General features: G+C 39.8%; 2 protein-coding genes across 9 annotated transcripts; one reads left to right on the forward strand and one right to left on the reverse strand.

The window, feature by feature from the left end:
• The first annotated feature begins 4,052 nt into the window (after positions 1-4,052).
• LOC139611682 (homeodomain-interacting protein kinase 1-like) lies at positions 4,053-10,140 on the forward strand. Of its 6 annotated transcripts, none has more exons than XM_071466539.1 (11): positions 4,064-4,142; positions 4,610-4,817; positions 6,127-6,315; positions 6,504-6,685; positions 6,841-6,964; positions 7,864-7,974; positions 8,116-8,199; positions 8,299-8,471; positions 8,590-8,682; positions 8,761-8,849; positions 8,942-10,130. In XM_071466539.1, the coding sequence occupies exons 2-11, from the start codon at positions 4,620-4,622 to the stop codon at positions 8,980-8,982; spliced, it is 1,284 nt and encodes a 427-aa protein (XP_071322640.1). In that variant the 5' UTR covers positions 4,064-4,142; positions 4,610-4,619; the 3' UTR covers positions 8,983-10,130. The 6 variants fall into 6 exon arrangements, with proteins under 6 accessions (XP_071322645.1, XP_071322640.1, XP_071322642.1 ...); XM_071466541.1 differs by having other exon boundaries at positions 8,590-8,677; positions 8,942-10,126; XM_071466544.1 differs by having other exon boundaries at positions 4,053-4,137; positions 4,691-4,817; positions 8,761-10,137.
• Positions 10,141-11,326: 1,186 nt separating this feature from the next.
• LOC139611683 (uncharacterized) lies at positions 11,327-18,661 on the reverse strand. Of its 3 annotated transcripts, none has more exons than XM_071466545.1 (4): positions 18,477-18,661; positions 17,605-17,682; positions 16,949-17,391; positions 11,327-15,781 (listed from the first exon to the last, which is right to left on the reverse strand). In XM_071466545.1, exons 3-4 carry the CDS (start codon positions 17,248-17,250, stop codon positions 15,310-15,312), a joined length of 774 nt encoding a protein of 257 aa, XP_071322646.1. In that variant the 5' UTR covers positions 17,251-17,391; positions 17,605-17,682; positions 18,477-18,661; the 3' UTR covers positions 11,327-15,309. The 3 variants fall into 3 exon arrangements, with proteins under 3 accessions (XP_071322646.1, XP_071322648.1, XP_071322647.1); XM_071466547.1 differs by having other exon boundaries at positions 17,605-17,734; XM_071466546.1 differs by lacking the exon at positions 17,605-17,682.
• Positions 18,662-21,297: the final 2,636 nt, after the last annotated feature.

A 21,297-nucleotide genomic window follows, 5' to 3' on the forward strand; every position in this document is an offset into this window, starting at 1 on the left:
ATTGCATTTACTAAGACTATAAATTAGAAAGTTGCAAACGAAAAACGTCTGCAGATGTTATTTTACCTCATTATTTGCTTATTTAAAAGAAAATACATAAATCCCTCATTCAAAAAATCTATTTTTCAAATATTAAAAGAAAATAAAGAAAGAAGTTTTGTCACAAACATCTTTAATCACAGCTTTCAGTGATGGAGACATGTGAAGGATACAGTGACAATGGTAATACCTGTACAACATCATGCAAACACAGCAGCCATCAGGCAACACCTCTGACACCAGAGGAGGAGCGCCACAGGTGAAAACTGGAAAACTGAGCAGGTTCTGCAGCTAATTTTTCTAATCACTGACAACTGAGACATTGGCAAGAAGTTTTGGGAGAAGAGACGGATAGGACATGGACGTTTTATTGTAAAATCTAATGATAGAGCAACATTTTGCATCCAGAGCAACATATATCCACTGCAGGCCGGATGTCCATGAATTTTGCAGTTGATATTTATGGTCCCCAGTGCATAGACCTTTTTAATAAGATCTAGCAGCACCCAAATTTGACATTTATAGCCCTTCAAGGGGCATAAGCATTTTCGGTGTCTGAGGAAACTGTCCTGTTTCCACAACGATAAGACCATGATGATCTTATTCCACCAAGCTTTTGTTGAATCGATTTTGTCTTTTTCTCTGACATCATCGTTCGGAAATAATTCTCCCAATCAAATTGTTGAATCATTCAGCAAGCTGATTGGGGAGTCACAGCTTAACCTAACATCCCTGTACACCAGACAGTCACAGTGGAGAGCTGGCTCGATTTTTAATGACTCACACCCTTTGAACAGTGAATTTCAGCTTCTTCCCTCTGGATGACGGGTCAAAGTCCCAAGGTGCAGAACAAAATTATATAAAAGAGCTTTGAATAAGTTGTAATTACTTTGCATAGAGGCAATGTTTTCTTTCTTTCTTTATAGTTGGTGTGTTGTCTTTGCTGTGTGTTGAATGTGTATCTGTAAGACTGATGACTCTTTTTACTCCAAATCAAATTTACCTATGGGTACAAAAAAAGAAATCTACCTACATAGCTACCTAACTTTAGGAGTTAGGAGTGTTTTACAGTCTGTTTATTTGCCCCAGACAGTCACTGTACTGACATTGTTATGATGTCTTGGGGGGAGCACTGATTTTTTGCTCAATTGAAACATCACCTCAATAATTCACCATCCTGGGTGAATCATTGTCCCCTCATGTCTTCCCGCTGACTCATAAAGTATCGCCTCTAAGATTTGCTCAGAGGTGGTCTATGATATCTGAACATGAGCAGCTAAATCATCTGAATGTTGTTTGTTCTCTACAACACTTTCACACAGTGTCTACAGGAGTATTTCGGCCTCTAAGAGGCACAATTAGGACTTTAAAGTTTTTGTCTTGTTGGATTTATTTAATTCTAGTTTAGAGTGTCAATCAGTAAACATGAATGCATACAAAGGACAAATAATAATAAAACTATTGTTAATTTGATCAGAGAGTCATTCATTCATGGTGGTCATTTTCTAAAGAGTAAATGTAAACATTAAAGTCCCAACACAGGTTGTTTTTCCCAAAATAATGGGAACAACACGATTGAAAACAGCAAGACGTGTCGCTTGGCAGAGTCATTTCCTCATTCAGAGTTATTAAGGATGGATCAGTCCATGACATTTTCCATCAGCTTCTTAAATCCCATCTCTAGTTATGTCTGCACCTTTTGAGACACATGCAGACGTCCTGAAGTTTGAAGTCTGTTTTTATTGTTCAAGGCTGCCTCGAATTTTCTAAAGACTTTAACTTCATGATTCCACCATCATTTGAGATTTTCCATTTTAAGTGATGACTAACAGCTGTGTTAAAAGGCTGATGATATTCCGTTTTACTGTCAATGAAACATGAAAAGACCACAACCATCAATGAACGCAATGCAATGAACTGACCCTATTAATATGGGCTATGCCTCCTATATTATTATAAAACACATCAGTGAGCCATGCAGTTGCACTGATATTCTTCTCATACATACACCAAACCGCCACAACCAGAGCACCAAATGCGGATTAATCTGCCACTAAAATAGTCCCCAGCAAAGGTACTATTTACTCCTGCTTGAGGAACGCTTGCTAAAACCTACAGTGCCCAACTGTTTCAGGAAATGAAAAATGAAACTATACATTTGCGACCTACCTCTGAAGTCTTAAACAATGGGGCTTGTGTCTGGGTGTTACAGACAGAGGAAGTGGGACAGTATTGAGAGAGAGAAAAACACTCTACTGTTGGTTTTGGTCTTTTATTTGGTTGTAACATGAAAAATATAGAAAACCTCAGAGTTATCCTCTTAATAGAAACGCTGCAGTAAGTTCACATATTTCTCAGAATGACCTTTGAAATGCTTGCTGATGGTTTTAGCTAATTATTTTCTGCACCAGATTAATAAGAGACTTATTAGCTATTTTAACCCAGACCATGACCTTTTCCTATAACTAACCAAGTAGTTATTTGTGTCTGAACCTAACGTACGTAACCTGAATTTATCATGACCGTGATGACGAAGGTCTGTTAGGCCTGTCACTGGTGTGCTTCAGCAGATAGGGACAAGTGACCTATATAGTCGTTTAGATTGGAGGACTTGCTGAAATAGTAGCATGATAGTGTCACCATCATAACATTTTAGTTCATATACCTGTTATCAGGTACAATAAATCATATACTGATGCATCACAACTGTACTACAGTACAAATGACAACAGGAGTGCAGGAAAGACAGGACGTCTATGCTTTTCTGGTTCTTATCTCTAATGTTTTTCAAGCTCAAAAGTTACAGGATTTTCACAGATGCATCTCTGTTGGATCATGATTGTTTTTCTATCATCTAAAAAAGTACTCATTTTCACCTTAATGAAAATCCCTATTGTTGGCTGACTTAGAACATCCACAAAGCCGACTAACAAAACTCATCACGGATGGAGGGTCATGCTAAGTCACCACTAATGTTTTATAGGCTCATTTCATGTAACATGCCATGCTTTCACAGAACATTTGTGTCATACAAAGCACTGTTTGAATGCCAGAGCACCATTAACAGAGAGATGAATCCAGCAGTGTGGCAGATGACATGTCTGAAAAGTGCTGGAGACAGAGCGATGGGAGAGCTGCGGGGATGTAACAGTGGCATCCTGAAACAATGAACTGTCACACATGCAAACAGACACACACACACACACACACACACACACACACACACACACACACACACAGTCTGTCTGTCTGCCTCTCTCTTTCATGCTCTCTCTCTCTCTTCTTTGCCTTCTCACACCATGGAATTATTCAGAGGGTGATTCAGACTATTTTGGTTTAGCACAGCTAATAAACCAACTTTTAACATCTACTTGTAATCTCATCTCATCATCTCATCATCATAGAGTCCATCCAGGATCACATGAAGAGACAGAAGACCATGAGGATATATATGAAAATAATAATAAATTTCAAAGGGACTTTTAACAAATCATTTGACCCAACAACAAAACCAATCCAATATTTCATATCACACACAGAGCCAGGGCTCTGGAACTCACTTCCACAAGACATCTGCAATATTGATTCTCTTCCTACCAAACCCTACCTAAAAACACACCTCTTCAAACTTACCTACTCTGTTTAACTCCAACAAGACTATTCAATGCAATCATATTTATTTTATGCAATTATACTTCTTCAAATTTATTTTGTATTTTATGCCTGTTACTTGCTATTTAATCTCTGATTTTTTTAAAGGTCTTGCCCCTTTGCCCAGGCAGTGCACATTTGAAAGGCGCACTGTAAAAATATTTAGTAAAAGCAATAATGACTCTTTTTTTAAAAATCAGCAAAAGCCAAAAAAACAGGTTGATCCAAACCAGATGCTTCACACCTGAGTTCAGTGTCTTCTTTTACTGAGTAACTGATGGTGATTATCTGATTGTCTGGTTGGACAATAGAATTGTTGATGATGTCACAAGTTGGTTGTAGAACTCTGCTCATTTACTCAGTTCAACTCGACAGTCAACAAGCACTGAATCACAAATCAAGAGTCAACCACATCCACCTTTTAACCAAACTTTAAAATTGACCCAGGTGAGGTAAGTAACTCTCCTGTTCTCTCTGATGTAGCAGATGTTGTTGAGAGGCCGATATCCTACTACTTACAGAGAGGGTTGTCTTGCAGTGTGTTGTGAAGTTGTCTTATAATAATAATTTATTGATAATTTAAAACTCAAAACTGTGCTAAGAAGTACTCAAAATGTACTCAATTGATCATGGCTGGATAACTGAAACCAGCCAGTACTCCAATAAAACAGAGCTATTTCGGTATATGAACCATGAGCACAATTCAAACTGAAGGATTTTACAACTAGATTTTGACTCAGGGTCCCTGTTATAGGCAGGGCCAGAAGACTATAAAACCATTATCATTTCTGTAGTGTGTTATTGGTTCATATTATTTGAGGAGAATTCAAATACACAAATGCTTTACTACATTTTGGTCTCTTTAAATGAATGAAAATAGCCAGTTATTCTCCTTTGTTCTCATTTCAATTCCAAAAAGTTGTACAACTATGGGCAGTTCAGGTTCAACATCATCCTCTTCCCCTGAGACCCCCCCTCAATACCGTCTCCAAATCCCCAGAAGCTACAAGTTCCTGCAAGTTCTGGGAGAAGGTGGGTTTGGAACAGTGGTCAAATGTGCGAAAAGGAGCACTGAAGAGATCGTGGCCATAAAGATCCCCAAACCCTATGAGGATCTCCACAAGGAGGTGATTTTCATTTCACAGTTGGAAAAAAAATACATTTTCAAATATGGTGCAGAGTGGGCTATGTATGAATGGTATGTAATAAAAAAAGGACTGTATATCATTTACTAGACTAAACCAATAAGTTGCAAATGGCAAGAAAGGGCCTGATTAGTTTAGTGTCATGAACATGCCATGAACAGGCAGCACAGCCATTTTACACTTAGTCTGTCTGCAATTCCAGTTGTTTGCCACTAAATTGGGCCAGATGTTAGTCATGTGCCAGATGCAACAAGTCCTCCAACCTGAACAACCATATAGGTCGTTTTTTCAACCCTCTGATTCGACCCTTAGGAGTGTCTCCTGAAATAGCGTCCCTACAGTGGCAGGCATTCAGGACCTTAGTTGTCATGGTTACAATAATAAACACATGGACTGTCCTGAGAGCAATTGGCAACCCACTGTGACATCACCCACTGGTTTGTGAAATGCCATTTTGAAGCCTTGAGTTTGTAAAATTGGACCATTTCCATCTTGGTTTTTTGAAACCAGAATAAACTACATTTAGACGAGAAGGTGAAGCTCACCTGCTCTGTACTCTGTCCTGACTGTCAGGCAGGTTGCCATGTATGATACAGTCTGCATACCTTCCTTTATCATCTATTTTCCTCTAAATGGGACCATTTAAAAAAAAAATGAACATCATGTTGTATTGAAGAAGACTTGAAACTGAAACAGAAACCATAAACACATTAGGTAAACGTTTGCTGAGGTAATAAGTCAAGTGAGAAGTAGGGTCATTTTCCAATAGACTTCAATACAATCAGACCAGTGGAGTCGCCCTCTGATGGTCATTAGATAGAATGCAGGTATAAGGGACCCAGAGTCTATGTCCATTTTTATGTACAGAGCGGAGTACCTACCATTGATGCTATGGTAGGTACAGTCATGGATAATAGACACAACATAAACTGCTACTATCACATAGGAATCAAACACCGTTCTCCTGTATCATATTCCTGTGTTTTGTTGATACATCCATCCACCACAACCTCCTCCTAATGCGGACTTTGTCGCTCTATAAACTACGTCACTTTTCCCTTTGCTCCTGTCATAATTACTACGGCTGCTAGATGTCGCCAACCAACAAAACATAATTATGGGTCATAATAACCTGCTGCACAGACGACCTACAGGCTTGTTTTTTACAGGAGGACAGTCAATATTTTTCGTTAGAAGTACAAGTTGCGTTGATTATTTTGTTATTATTAATATTGTTTTGAGAAGGGCTGGTTAGTCCATGTGAGTCAACGAATGTGTCATGTCTCCTCAGGCATTCATGCTCAGAGTCCTAATGGACCACAACCTGGACAAGTTCAACATCATCAAGTATGATGGCAAGTTCTCCGTGAACGGTCAGATGGGCCTAGTATTTGAGATGTTGGACATCAGCTTGCAGGACTACCTCATGGGTTTGGACGACCTTATGCGTCTGAAGGACATTAGGACGGTTATGCAACAGGTACGAAATCAGCTAGAGAGCAAACTTTAACACTGCCAATTTTGAACTGTGGTCCACACTGACTTTGAACTTATGGCTGAAGCAGCTTTGCAACTGTTGCTTCTGTTTTTTATGAGATTTAAAAACAGAAAATAACAATAATATTAATGATACAATAATGGTTTATTCATAATTATTATTTCTTACAGCTGGCAACAGCTTGTGAAGCTCTGGATAGGGTTGGCGTAATCCACACTGATATAAAAATAGACAACATCATGATGGTGGATCATGTGAGACAGCCCTTTAGGGTCAAACTGATCGACTTTGGCTTGGCTATTTTCCGATTTCAGGCCAAGCGGGGCAGCACACACCAGCCACCTGAATATCGGTAAGAAACAAATGATCAGCATTAAAACCAAAATATCCTGAAATTGGATCTGCATAGTTATTATTAGTTTGTAGCTTCCTTTTTTTGTTAAATCCTAAAAATATGACAATGTTCCTTATTTCATTATTTATTATTTATTATTTTTCTACCTTCAGAGCACCAGAAATCATGCTGGGACTCCCGTTCTCAGAGGCAATAGACATCTGGTCACTGGGCTGCGTGATGGCGATCATGGTGTTTGGCTTTATGCTCTTCCCAACAAGAATCGAATACGACGCAGTAAGTAATTCTTTTTATAAAAGGACTCTGCTTGCTTTCGTATCTTTTCTTCATGGATCAGTGAACTCTCCCTGAATGACCAGCATCAGATGGGTTTTATTTGCTTTATAAAAAGTTGTGTTTGCATTTTAGGTAGCACCTAAGTTAGCTAGTGTATGGCATCACAAGGATTTCACTAGACCACTGGGAATCACAGACACAAACAATTGGAGTTTTAAATCATCAGCTCAAGTGATCCACTGATTTTACACATTTATAGGTCATAGCGAGTGATGCCACATATGGGAAAAAAAGTTGTAAGTCTTTTGTGTCTCCAACAGGAGCTACAAAAAGTCTGTTAAATTGCCTAAAGTGATGTGATTTGAGTCACATTCTGAAAATGAAAAAAACCTGGGGTGTGGAGTTTGACAGACTTGAACATACTAGACCTCTGTTGTCTGATCCTCATCTCTGAATGAGGTTAGCAGCTTGAAACTACACTGATCACACAACAAATAATACAATATCTCTGGTTCAGCTTGAATCTCTTCAACCAAGCTGCAGCCTCAAGTTGGTGGCACATGGATTTAGGAGTGACAGGGAATGGAAATGACAATGGAAATGGGACAATGGAAACAATGGAGACAATGGAAACTGGGAGGAGGATTTCAAATTTCAGGGACTCAAGTCTAAAGACACTGGATTTTATTGTTTAGGTTTTGTTTTCATATTTGAGTCATGTAAGGTCTGATAACCGATTGTGTGTCATTCTTCATTTTTGGCAGTTGTAAGACACTTGTTGCAGTTAGCAGTTTGCTATGAAAGCTGCTACACTGTTCATTGTTAGGATTTTGACCAGAAAAAAGCTCCATGAGTATTGTACCTTTGTAATTGATTGTAACCATGTACTTTTTCTCCAGCTCAGATTTATCACTGATCTCTTGGGTCCACCACCACAGCATCTCATCAAAACTGGCCTGAAATCGAATTTGTTTTTTAAGAAAACTGGTTCTGACCTATGGATACTAAAGGTCCAATTCCTGTTCTTTGACTTTTTCAATCATTTCATCTTCAATCTTAAGACTGTTTAAAGCTTAAATCTTGAATTTAATTGGTTAAATTTCCTCAGAAATGTATCTTATTATACTTATCATACTTTTACCTTATTTAAGACACCCATGGAGTATTGTGGTCCAACCATTTCCTCAAGGGACAACAGGTCCTACACGTTTCGCTCTCTGGATGAAGTCAAAATGGTGGGTGGTTAGGATGAGTGACTTTCATTCATTGTTTTTTCATGATTTAGGAATAAGACTTTGACCACTGTTGTACCTCCCAATTGTTTCATAAACTAGATGCGTCTGGAGTGGGACAATGTCACAGAGGCTGACGAGAGGAGGGAATGTATCGAGCTCTTGAAGGCAATGCTCAAGTGGGATGGGAAGGAGAGGATCACCCCCAGTGGTATACTCAATCATCCCTTCATTACTCGGAGCTACCTCAACAGAAGCTTCCACCTCAGCTCCTGGTAAGTGTTTGTATTTGATTTTATGATGAAGAACACCATTTATTACTTCTATAAGAAAAATACTGGATGCCCCTGACTACAGGCTGCTACATGTAGTGCATCTGTCTTCATTCAACAGCACAAGTGAAGCCCTGCCATCAGGTGTCTTCGTGGTTCAGGATGCAGCCGCAATGAACAGAATCCACCTGGACGAGACACCTGACGAGGTGAGGTAAGAGTTTTTCCTAGACATTGTGCGATAAACAGGACAAACACAGCCTGCTAACTCAGTCTGCATTTATATGGTTAGTTCCCATGGTGCTGCAGCTCCTGCTTCCACTGTGGACACCACCAGGATCCACCTGAACAACACAGAGTGTCCTCCCACCACCACCCCTGGTGAGAGAGGCCCATCTCAACTCGTTTCTGAATTGCTGAGATGTTGCACATTGTTGCTGTATTCTGAGGTTGAGGTATTTCATGTCCTTTAGATTTTCAGATCTCTTGGATGAAGGCGACACTCTTCACCTGAGAACTTGCACTCAGGTGTCCTGCCATTAAAGCTGTAAAGAACTTTATATGGGCAGCATGGTGGCACATTGTGTAGCATTGGGGCGTCACAACACTCACATCATGGGTTTGAATTGTAGCCCTGGATTGGGTTGCACAGGTTAATCCTAAATCCAAAGTTTAGTTGCTACTCGTTTGTTTCTAAATTGGGTTGCACTATTGCACTTCAGAAATTTCATACTTAAGTCAGACTCACATAGGTGTCTTTCAACACCAATTTACAACCAGTCTTCACTTTACTTACAGTGGGAGACCACTTTCTCATTCAAGTAAATGGGAAAGTGGTCCCAGACCTTTGGACTCTCTTTTTACTTGAAACAAGTAGATTCACTGACACAGCAATGATATACAGTACATTGGATATTGTACAAAAACAAGTTTCCTTCACTTTATTTGCTTCACCCATTCACTCAGAACAACAAACTGAAATCTTAGTTGGCTATTCCAAGTCAGCAGGAAAAGGGTATAATACAACTAATCCTTTGAATGGAGCGGAGGACAAAAAGAGGATTTAGTTGTAGAGGCCTGATGCCTGGGAAAAGCCTGGTTAAGATCTGACACATGATGATCCACTGTGGGAGTGTGTCCTGGATGTTTCTGATCATCAGAGTTAAAGGTAGATAACAAGATGATTTCGCCAAACTCATAGGCTCATACTTTTTCACAAATCCTTTTCTCAAGTAAACATAAAATATGTGTATTTCCATGTCTTCCACAGTTGAAACAAAAAATCAGTCAGTGAATAAGTCAGTGAAATTATAAGTGCAGGTTTGAGGTTACAAACATGGCAATAGTATGATAATATTCAAAAAGAGCTAACAAAGGATTCATAATTGTTGGTCAAGAGGTTTTGGTTAAAACTATGTATAATTTGCTATAATGACAGAATGTGTTTCTATCATTCTTCTGATTCTCTAAATGTTGGTCTTGCTGCCATATTGATGCCCCTCTTTAAGTAAATAAGTTAAATAATCTTTTTATCTTTTAATAATGTTTTTCCTCCTTCAGGAGATGTGTTCCTACAGAGTAATTAGTGGGTAATGTATTTATATATGTATGATGTGAACCTCAACTGACATCTATTGATGTTAATATTAAAACTGTATTAACCTCTCAGATAAGCAGCTATTTTTATTCTCACAGAGATCGACCTTCTAAGTCACTTTTGAGCTTTTTTAAAACTCAGAATCAAAATTGCAAATGCTTATTTCACACTTGCATCCCTAAATTTCCCAGGTAAAGGGCTTGTTTTGGTATGATGCAGAGGTGACAACACCAAGGGCAATTCTGACAATGACAATTTCCTGTCATCGTGACTGCAGAAATTAGGAAATGAGAAGAGGAAAGATGCAATTACCAAGAATCTGCACATTGAGTGAAGGGCTTCTGGGACAAACAGTCATTTACAGGGGGTGGGGGGAAGATTTATGATCCAGCAGCTGGTAAACTATCAGTCGAGTCTGTTCCATGTGAACTCTTTTTATGTTCATTTTAGGAACAAGGACACTGTGTAATTAAACCTGAAACCAGACTCAGCTGATATCAGATGACATTTGCACCTGGAGATTTACACAATGATGATGTCACCACCTACAGGCTAAGAAAGTAACAGCCTCTGCAGCGTTTGCACTTGTGCCACCTGCTGACAATGAGTGCTATAACTGACTCCTGTTTTTCTTTTTATGACTCAAATGTTTAGGAAGATTTTTATATGATAGGTTGGTGTGTAATATCTTAAAAATTAATAGCCCCATGCTGTTACTAGTTTACTACTTTAATATTTTGTTTTAGCTAACTGGTCCAAGTGTTAGAAAAGAACAAGACTGCTGTAACAGCCATTGCCTGCAGGGGGCACGAGCTGTTACCTTCTTTTACCTGTAGCAGACAAAACTAAAATATAAACATCCACAGGTCTAAACTGCCACTGCTGTTTGAGTCCTTTCTTTAAAAAAAAGGTTAGGTTCATGTTGCTCTGCTCTGACAATGACTGAAGTGCTCCTCCTGGTGGAGAATCAGCTGCCTGCTACTTGTGAATGAGTTACAAACCAGTTCTTCGAGGGGTTTCACATATAAAATGGAGAATTAAAAATATGTTATAGGATGCATGCATAAATTGCATTTAAAAAGGGAACGCTAACTGGCTCTTTCGGATAAAATATTTTGTTTGTTTATTATTTATCAAAGCAATGATAAAAAAAGATAATATCATGAAAAAGAAAGTCTATAAAAATGGGTTTTAAGATTTGGACTGATTCTGCTAGCCTTATCTCTTATCATAGGTTGGTCTAAAGTCGAGGAGCCCTGATGACAAAGATCTCTGCCTGAAGGGCGTGATGTTTATTTTTTACCACTGTATCAAGGATTTAAATGAATTCTCAAAATGGATAAATGACCTTTTGAAATAAAAACCTTATAAATATAACCGTAATTAATATGAATCAATCCAGAAGACAAACATACTCACCCTTGCATGAATTTCCCTCATTTTATTGAATTGCTGCTTCAGTATATAGTTACAAATGTCTTTCCTGCTCAGCTTAGAACAATTAAGAGACAATGCTGCAGTACATCCCCAGATTGAATTAGCAGGCTTTTAGTATGGAGACTTTGGCCTCACTAGCAGATACAGAAAAGACTAACGACGTCTGTCACACAATCTCTCGGTTTTCTACCCGGAAAACAGAAAGGAACAAACTGCCGCCAACTAAAACAGCTTCCGTCATGTTGGATTACGAACGAGAGACCCGTTGGGCAAACATGGTTAAATATTTAAAAAATCAATTCACCTTAATGGCTTGTTGGTACCAAGGTTTAGGTTTACCATATAAACAACAGACAGATAAATGTTGCCTTTGTGGGCAGGACTACTTTGGAAAACAATGATCATTTATAAATGTCTCAGTTTGGTCACTAACAAACAAACTATTCACAAGTTGCACCTGCACCAATTACAGTGCATCCGGAAAGTATTCACAGTACTTCACTTTTTCCACATTTTGTTATGTTACAGCCTTGTTCCAAAATGGATTAAATTCATTTTTTACCCCAAAATTCTACAAATAATACTCCATAATAACAAAGTGAAAAAAGATTTTTTTGCAAATATATTTAAAATAAAAAAAAATAAAAAATCACATGTACATAAGTATTCACACCCTTTGCTATGACACTGAAAATTGAGTTCAGATCAGTTTCCACTGATCATCCTTCAGATGTTTCTACAACTTGATTGGAGTCCAACTGGGGTAAATTCATTTGATTGGACATAATTTGGAAAGGCACATGCCTGTCTATATAAAGTCCCATAGTTGACAGTGCATGTCAGAGCACAAACCAAGCCATGAAGTCCAAGGAATTGTCTGTAGACCTCTGAGACAGGATTGTATGGAGGCAGAGATCTGGGGAAGGGTACAGAAAAATTCCTGCAGCATTGAAGGTCCCAATGAGCACAGTGGCCTCCATCATCCATAAATGGAAGAAGTTTGGAACCACCAGGACTCTCCCTGGGGCAGAAGGGCCTTAGTCAGGGAGGTGACCAAGACCCCGATGGTCACTCTGACAGAGCTCCAGCGTTGCTCTGTGGAGAGAGGAGAACCTTCCAGATGAACAACCATTTCTGCAGCACTCCACCAATCAGGCCTGTATGGTAGAGTGGCCAGACGGAAGCCACTCCTCAGTAAAAGGCACATGGCAGCCCTCCTGGAGTTTGCCAAAAGTAACCTGAAGGACTCTCAGACCATGAGGAACCAAATTCTCTGGTCTGATGAAACAAATATTGAACTCTTTGGCCTGAATGCCAAGCGTCATGTCTGGAGGAAACCAGGCACCGCTCATCACCTCGCCAATACCATCCCTACAGTGAAGCATGGTGGTGGCAGCATCATGCTGTGGGGATGTTTTTCGGCAGCAGGGACTGAACTGGGAGACTAGTCAGGGTCGAGGGAAAGATGAATGCAGCAATGTACAGAGACATCCTTGATGATAACCTGCTCCAGAGCGCTCTGGACCTCGGACTGGGGCGAAGGTTCATCTTCCAACAGGACAACGACCCTAAGCTCACAGCCAAGATAACAAAGGAGTGGCTTCAGGACAACTCTGTGAATGTCCTTGAGTGGCCCAGCCAGAGCCCAGACTTGAACCTGATTGAACATCTCTGGAGAGATATGAAAACAGCTGTGCTCCAACGCTCCCCATCCAACCTGATGGAGCTTGAGAGGCTCTGCAAAGCAGGATGACAGAAACTGCCCAAAAATAGGTGTGCCAAGCTCGTAGCATCATACTCAAAAAGACTGTAATTGCTGCCAAAGGTGCTTCAACAGAGTATTTAGCAAAGGCTGGTGAATACTCATGTACATGTGATTTTTTTTTGTTTTTTATTTTTAATATATTTGCAAAAATTTTAAGCAAATGTTTTTCACTTTGTCATTATGGGGCATTGTGCGTAGAATTTTGAGGTAAAAGGTTAATTTAATCCATTTTGGAATAAGGCTGTAACATAACAGAATGTGGAAAAAGTGAAGCACTGTGAATACTTTTCAGATGCACTGTATATATTTGTTAACTGCTACACTGAGGTTTTAAATTTGTTTAGAGACAAATGAACATTTAAACATTTAAACATCTCCATACCTGAAATTTAGGTGTTGTTTGAATAGAATGTGAAGTGAGATTAATGCAGAGAGAGAGAGAGAGAGTCGGAGGAAACACAGAGCATGGTATGAAGCAGGGAGGGACCCTGCCATGGAGAGCAGCTCAGGAAATGCCTCTCATCTGCGGAAGCAATGAGCTCAGCTACTGTAACTACGCTGTAAAAATTACAATTTACATTCTTTTACTAATAAGGATTCCTTGACAATGATCTTTGATTGAATTTGTCAAATTAAGTTGATCAAATATAGTTAAAATATTCAGTGTATTAGGATACTTCCCAGCAAATCATTGCTACTTGCCAAACTTAATGGATTACTGTATATTATTATAGAATCACAGACATTACTTTTAAAAGTCAAGAAAAAAATTTGTGCGTTTATGTTTTACCACTTAAACAATGAAGCCGGACAATTCAAAACAGATCACGTTATAGATATAATTCAGCTCTATATACATTTTGTTATTATGGAGAAAGTGAAAAAAGAGGTGCAGTAAAGGTATGCTGTAGATGCAATAGAAATTGTATTTATCCTGCATGAACCAAATTATGCAGCAGTTGAACAAACATAACTAACATAAACTAGAGTACAGGCTGGTACAGGCCACACCACCGGCTTCATTACAGTCAATAGCTGAAAAAGAGATTTCTTTCTGTTACAGTCTGCACTGATTTATTTTAAAAAACTGGCTTCAGTACCAGTAGCTTTGTTGTTTGAATTGTCAGCATGCCAGACACATGGCAGATGCCAAATATAGCCTGGGTGCCTCCATAAAACTCAGTTTTATTACTTCAGTTGAAAGCTTTTACTGCCGCCTTCTGGTATGTTGATAACTCTCGCGAGAGTTCGGTCGTTGCAAACGAAACACTCAGTTCACCATTTCCCAAAAACATGAGCACATTCAATGAACACCCTCTTTTAGCAAAGAAGACAAGAAAAGTATCTGCTACTGTTGGAGTAAGTTCACCAAAGTGAAAATTTGGGCTAAACTAACTTAAGGTCTTGTCGGATTACTGCCTTCAAATTTTGAGTTTTCTCAACTTTTTAATTCTTTCAGCGTATTCAAGCATTGAAAACAGAAACAGTTACTTTTTACACTGCACATCCAGAAAATAAGACTCTAATGATGACTGTAACGATTGTGAGGCTCTGTATCAACGATGAGCACTTTTCAGTTCGGAATGACCACAAATCTCTCTTCAAGTCTAACTTTCTTATTTACCTCCAAAATAGGTGTCAGAATATGACTTTGTAAAAGCCTTGAGGCCCTGTCATGCAGTGCTTCCACCAGTCAAATTAAGTGACAACTCCCATTCTCCAGTGGAACAAAACATAATTACAATTGAGGTGCTTTGTCACAAACTGCAATTTTCTTGCACAGGTCTGGCACAAAGGACAAAGGATAGTAGATAAATCAATTCAGGGGCTGGAAAAACTCAAACTTCACTTTTTGAAATTTTGAATATCCCTGAAAGAAAATGAACTAGAAATGTGTGTCCATGTCCTGCATGTACACATTATATAGTGTACATATACAGAATGTATATTCAAACACCTCATCATCCCCAGCTGATTATGACACAGTTCATCAGAAGAAGATGTATCTGGTTGATATTTCCGGTCACGTTCTGTGTCAGAGGTCAGAGAGACGAGTGCTCAAACAGGATGACCTTCGACTGGTTGGAGACGCTGGACAGTCTGGAGGTCCTGAAAGCTCCTATCCGAGAGTAGACATCTACGTCTGAGCAGGCTCCCCACGACAGGTGAGGGCTGGGCGGGGTGGTTTGGATCACAGGCAGTGGGAGAGGGAGGGCCAGAACAGGAGGTGTCGTATGGACAGAGGGTGGAGGTGGGACAGGAGGTGGGGGGAGAGGCAGTGGGGGTGGACTAGATACAGGTGGGGGTGGCAGTGGGGTGATGGCAACAGGCGGAAGTGGGGTGATGGCAACAGGTGTCACTGCGGTTACAGTTTGGATGGGCTGAGCAGCTTCAGGAACGGTCCCGTTCTTGGCTGGCAGGTCCTGACAGGGTGTCGGGTGTTTGAGTGTGTAGGTGGCGGTGTGGTAGAAGCTGTAGTACTCCAGAGCATACCTGGCCCTCGCCAACTGCAGTCTGCCAAATACAACACAAAATAAATGTGACACAAGTCAGAAAGTTCTTTTTTTTTCCCATTATTTACTTTTATTATTTAAAAGTCTCATCAAGATTAAACCAATAGTTCAAATTTTCAGATAAGACAACAATATTCATTTGAATCTGGTGTTTGCCAGTTTGTAGGTGAATTCAAATTGTGGTTAGCTTAGCTTAGCATTAAGATTGGGAGCAGGTGGAGACAGCTACTTTGGCTCCGTCCAAAGTAGCTGTCTAGTCACACCAGAAAGTGGCATAGTGAATTCATCCGCTTTTTCGCAATACATGTGCTTCTCAAACCACAGTGATGTAGTGACTACTTACAGGGCTAGTTGATGAGCTACCATAGCTGCCAAGCTAACCCCCAACATCTGCAGTAGCCAGATGGGAACATGCTAGTACTCCTCAAATCACTTCCTATTTATGTTCTGCAATGCCATCAGCTCCTTTGTGGCAATTTTTATTGGGATTGTGTATCATTTAGTTATTATTATTATTCAAGAGGTAATGAGCTAACATCTGCTAACTAACACTTTTGTTAGCTAGGGACAGTTTATACTCCAACAGAGGAGATGAAATAAAAGTAGATGGTTCAGTACAGCTAACAACTATGGCTGGCTTTCTCCATAGTGGACTCTGGTCCCTGAGGGATCAGTGTGTCATGTTCTCATGCACACCCCAAATGACAGGCGCACAGACAGAGCCAGTAAAAAGACGGATGGGGACGGTAAAAACTTCATGGATTTTTGTGATGGTCCAGTGACACATTCATGCAGCAGCCCATGAAATTGTGGTGCTCCAACTTTGAAGACTTTTGTTGTAGGTATCTAGTTGGTGCACATGCATAGTCCACTGGAGGTCAGAGTGAATATCAGTGGGTAATAAAAATGTATCCACCTTAACGTGAGCTAGTTAAATCTACCTTCCTTTCTCTCCTCTTTCTCTCATTCTCATATCAACTGGGTGTCACCACAAGTCTCTGCTTTCTGTACGTGTAGTTTCAACTTAAAAGCCCTTTCTGGAGTCATACAACATGACAATAATCGTGGTAATAATTTTGCAGCGGGATGCCACTTGAGAATGTACATAGCAGAAACACTGGCTATTTTTAGTTGCTTTTTAGTGTCTTACTCTGTGATTTGTACGCACCTGTGTCTCAGCTGTAAGAGTTTGTACAGAAGCAGCAAGATCACAGCTCCAGCCAGAGTCAACAAAATCACAACCACCCTTATGTCCAAGCTGTCGCAGGGTTTCTCAGCAGGTCCAGGGGAACCGCAGGTCTTGGGTGGTTGTGATGTCTGTGGTTGGAGGGGTCCCTCCATTCCCTGCTTAGAGCTGATGAGGGCCTGCACCAGGATGGGTTGGATGGTGTCCAGCAGGATTGGGTGTAGGCTTGGCTGTGGAGGGATCTGGAGAGAGGTGCTACCAGTGACGTGGTGACCAATCTGCATCGCTGGCAGGTTTGATCCGGTGGGGAGGAGTGGTGGAGTGTTGCTGGATGTAAATTAGTCCCCCATGTTGAATAGATTCTGAGAAGCGTGGGCTGGTGTCTCCAAACAGGCGGCTTCAAATGGCTCTAAGTGTCTGATGCTCTGCAACATAAACTTCACAATCAATACGTGCTTCAGAATTAAGCTTCTAACATTGAATGAAAACAAATGTGCTCCTTGCATCATTCAACATATTTTATTCTGTCTTTTACATCAATTACACAATTCAATGTTAAATACTGTTGTTTCAGGATATAACTGGTGTAAAAAAAACTTGACAGCAGCTGATAATTTTGTCTTTTGTTTACTTCTCACCTTGCCTCAGTGTATGTGCGTACATGGTGGTTCACTCTAGGTGCATCCGTGCGGATTTCTGACCACACCCATCACTGACTGTTTTAAAAATTTAAAAATAAAAAATTTAAAGGTGACCTGTGAAGTTTTCCTGTAAACAAACAATTTTATATTTACATTCAGTGTTTCTCTATATCCTGAAGGCCTAACATTATGTGTTGAGCACATTTCCTTTCTAATAAAACATTTGTAAAAAATATATTTGAGCCTACAATTACTGATTTTTTGTGGGCACTTGGGGGAATTGAAAACACTGACATATCATCACCTTTTATGTTGATATGATGAACTGGTTAGCAAGCAGGTGCTTATTTACACATCCAGCAGTTATTTAGCAACATTCATTTGGAGCAAAACTAATTTGGAGTTGTGTTTGTGTCCACTAGGTGAATGTAAATCCAATATTCACTCTCTGTTAGCAGTGTTTTTGAACTTAACCAACTCCTGAGGGAAATATCTGTCTCTTCAGCTGCTAAAAACTCCAAAAAAACAGGACCTACTTCTAAAAACATTCCCCTAACACTACTAATGGTCAAAAACTCTTCAGGGTATCTTTTGATTATGATGATTTTAAGAAAGACTGCATTAAACTGCTGATAATCTAAGTTTATTTCAATTTAATTGCAGGTTTTAGAAAAAGTCTTTAAACAAGAGAATTGATCTGGTGTTTCACTGCACCACGCAGATATTTACACAAAAATTAAACATTAAATGGCATATTAAGTGTGTGGACAACTATGAGAAAACAGCATTCATACAGAAAACTTAACTGTCTTAAAACTACAGTTAACTTAATGTTTGTCTAAATATTCTACAACAGTTGTTCAACTTACGTCATTTAAATACGATGGTGTTGATGTGGGTTAGTCCATAAGAAAAACAAATGCATAAAATACTAAGACAATAAGAGCTCATGTTAAGAACTGTGTAGCTTTCCAGGACCCGTTGCAGATTCCTGAGCGCACACCAATGGGAGGAAGCCAGTGAAAACAGCAGGAAACTGTGCATTTCCCTAACACACAATACAGAAACATGATTGGAGAGCACTTCCTATCGCCATGGTTACAGGAAACTGGTCAAGGATGTCGCTTTTTTACGGACTTCATTTTGAGTTGAGTGTGGGTCTGAACAAATCACACACATATGCACAAACAAACTGTCTTTCAGACAAGGTCTAAAGCTTGCAATGAATATTATTGCACATCATCCTTCTATAATGCCTCTGGTGACACACCACACATACAGAGAGATGAAAGTCAAGACACAGAAAGAAGTCTGTGTTAAAGGGGTTTATAAGGCCTCTTTACTTTGGTAAATCATGAAACAAAGGTCTAAACAGAGTAATAAAACCACATATCCACTCTGACCTTCAGATCAGAGCTTTATCTGGAGAAAAGAAAATACAACTTGTACAAAAACAGTCTCAAAGTGAAAGCGAAACTGTTGTTTCAGTGCCACAAAAGCAGCCTATATTAGTCCCGACTGTGGCGGCGGGGGTCAACAGATGCAGAGAGGCAGTGGCTGCTGTGAAAGACAGGCTGCTATCTGATCGAGCCAGTATACAGGGGACAAATAAATGACACGCGGGCACAGAAAGTGGCCCGCTTCGAAGCAAGTCCTGCTTTCATTTATCTGTCTAATAGGTTTTTGATGCAGGGCCAAGCTGAAAGGGAGAAACTCTGAGCTCTCACTCAATATCCCTGCCTGGCAGCCTCACAACCCTCTGATATTGAAGAACAGAGTAATATTAAAAGATCTGTTATCAGAGACCCAATTGTAGTTCAGAGGAGGTGATCGCCCAGACAGCTTGTCAGAAAATGATTCAGCAGCTGTACTGTTTCTTAAAAAAAGACTAACGATAAGTGTCTTCATTCTGATGTTGTCAATTAGTTTATTTACTCTTAATGTCTTTTGATGTTGGATTAATTAGGCTAAATTCAGGTTTTGGGAATCATCCAGTTTATACACTCTTAGTCTTTTCCTCATGTTCTATGTTAAACTGGCTGAGGGAACATTTGCTTTCCCTGAGTGAAGATGAATCTCTTGTGATTGAATCATCAGCTTGAAGTGATGAAACAAAATCAAGTTGCAATTGGCCCTTGGGCTTTGTAAAATGTATTCAACACAATGAGCTGCTAAAATCAAAAAGCAATGACACTGTGTCTTGTTCATGCTTTTTATGTGGCTCTGGCTAAAGTTTCTTCAGAGCTGTTACATGTGAAAAATGCAAAGAACAGTTACGGTGATGATGTTGATGGTGATGAAGATGATGGTGATGATGACCCTGAGGAGGATGAAGCTGAGAAAAATGACATTTTGATGACTGAGGAACACTAAAGATGATGATGATGATTATGCTGATGATGATGATGATGATGATGATGATGATAGGGAGGATGATGTTGCTGATCAAGAGAGTGATAACGATAATGACAATGTGACAAGGGTGATGACAATTATGACGAAGATGAAGATATCATGATGAAGATTACGATGATGATGATGATAGTGATGATGAGGCTGAAATGATAATGGTGTGATGATGAGAAGAATTAGGGTGATGATGATGATGATGTTAATGACAGTGTGACAAGGTTGATAACGAAGATGAAGACGATGACCACGATGATGATTGACCATGATGATGATGATGATGATGATGATGATGATGGTGATGAGGAGGAGGAGGATGAGGAGGAGGAGGAAGAATATGACAATGATGTGACAGTGGTAATGATGATAACAATGATGAGAGTGATTATGATGATGATGAAGAAGATGACAATGATGAAGATGATGATGATGCAATGGCAGTGATGATGATGATTACAATGATAATGATGATGATGAAGGTGAAAATGATAATTATGACAATGCTCAACTAAACATGATGAAGATGATAATGCTAATGATGATGAGGATGCACTCAAGATGATGAGGATGATAACGCTGGTGATGGAGATGATGATGGGAAGAAGAATGATGATGATGAGGCTGAGACTGTGACAAGGATGATGATGCACTAAAGGTGAGGATGGTGATAATGATGAAGATGGTGATGCGGTCATGACATTGCGATGACAATGCTGAGAACGTTGAACATGAGGATGACTGTGCTGGTGGTGTTTACTGATGATGATGATGATGATGATTGTGATGACGGTGACGATGATAATGAGCAGAGGGATGATGATGGTGATGTTAGGAGGATGAAGATGCTGCATTAAAGCCAATGGCGATGACACCTGCGGTGGTGTAATAGAGGGAGTGTGGCGTGGAAGGCAGTGGAAAGAATCCTCCAGTTAATGATCACACAGATGTAAATCTATTCATGAGCTGTTAATGTGAAGAGCTAATGTGGCCGTTTTCGTCTGAGTGCGCAGCCACCGCTTTGACAGGCTGATGGAGCAACGGATGACTGAAGTAGGAGTTCAGTGATTGGACTTTTTTTTCTGTGTGTATGACTAAAGACTAGCGGGGAGCTGTTAAGTGCTCTCTGATGGGCTATCCACCGTTAACCCACACTGTTAAACAGAAGACTGTTCATCACGTCCCGCTCGCTGCAATCGCCCTCAAACGTCTTTAAGTACAACAGAGTGTGGGGGAAGAGGGACAGGAAGAAAAAACATGGAGCTGTGTGGATATAGAATCACA

The sequence above is a fragment of the Trachinotus anak genome, unplaced genomic scaffold, assembly GCF_046630095.1.
Source record: "Trachinotus anak isolate AG129_WGS33_773 ecotype Australia unplaced genomic scaffold, CSIRO_AGI_Tana_v1 ptg000028l, whole genome shotgun sequence".
Taxonomy (NCBI): domain Eukaryota; kingdom Metazoa; phylum Chordata; class Actinopteri; order Carangiformes; family Carangidae; genus Trachinotus; species Trachinotus anak.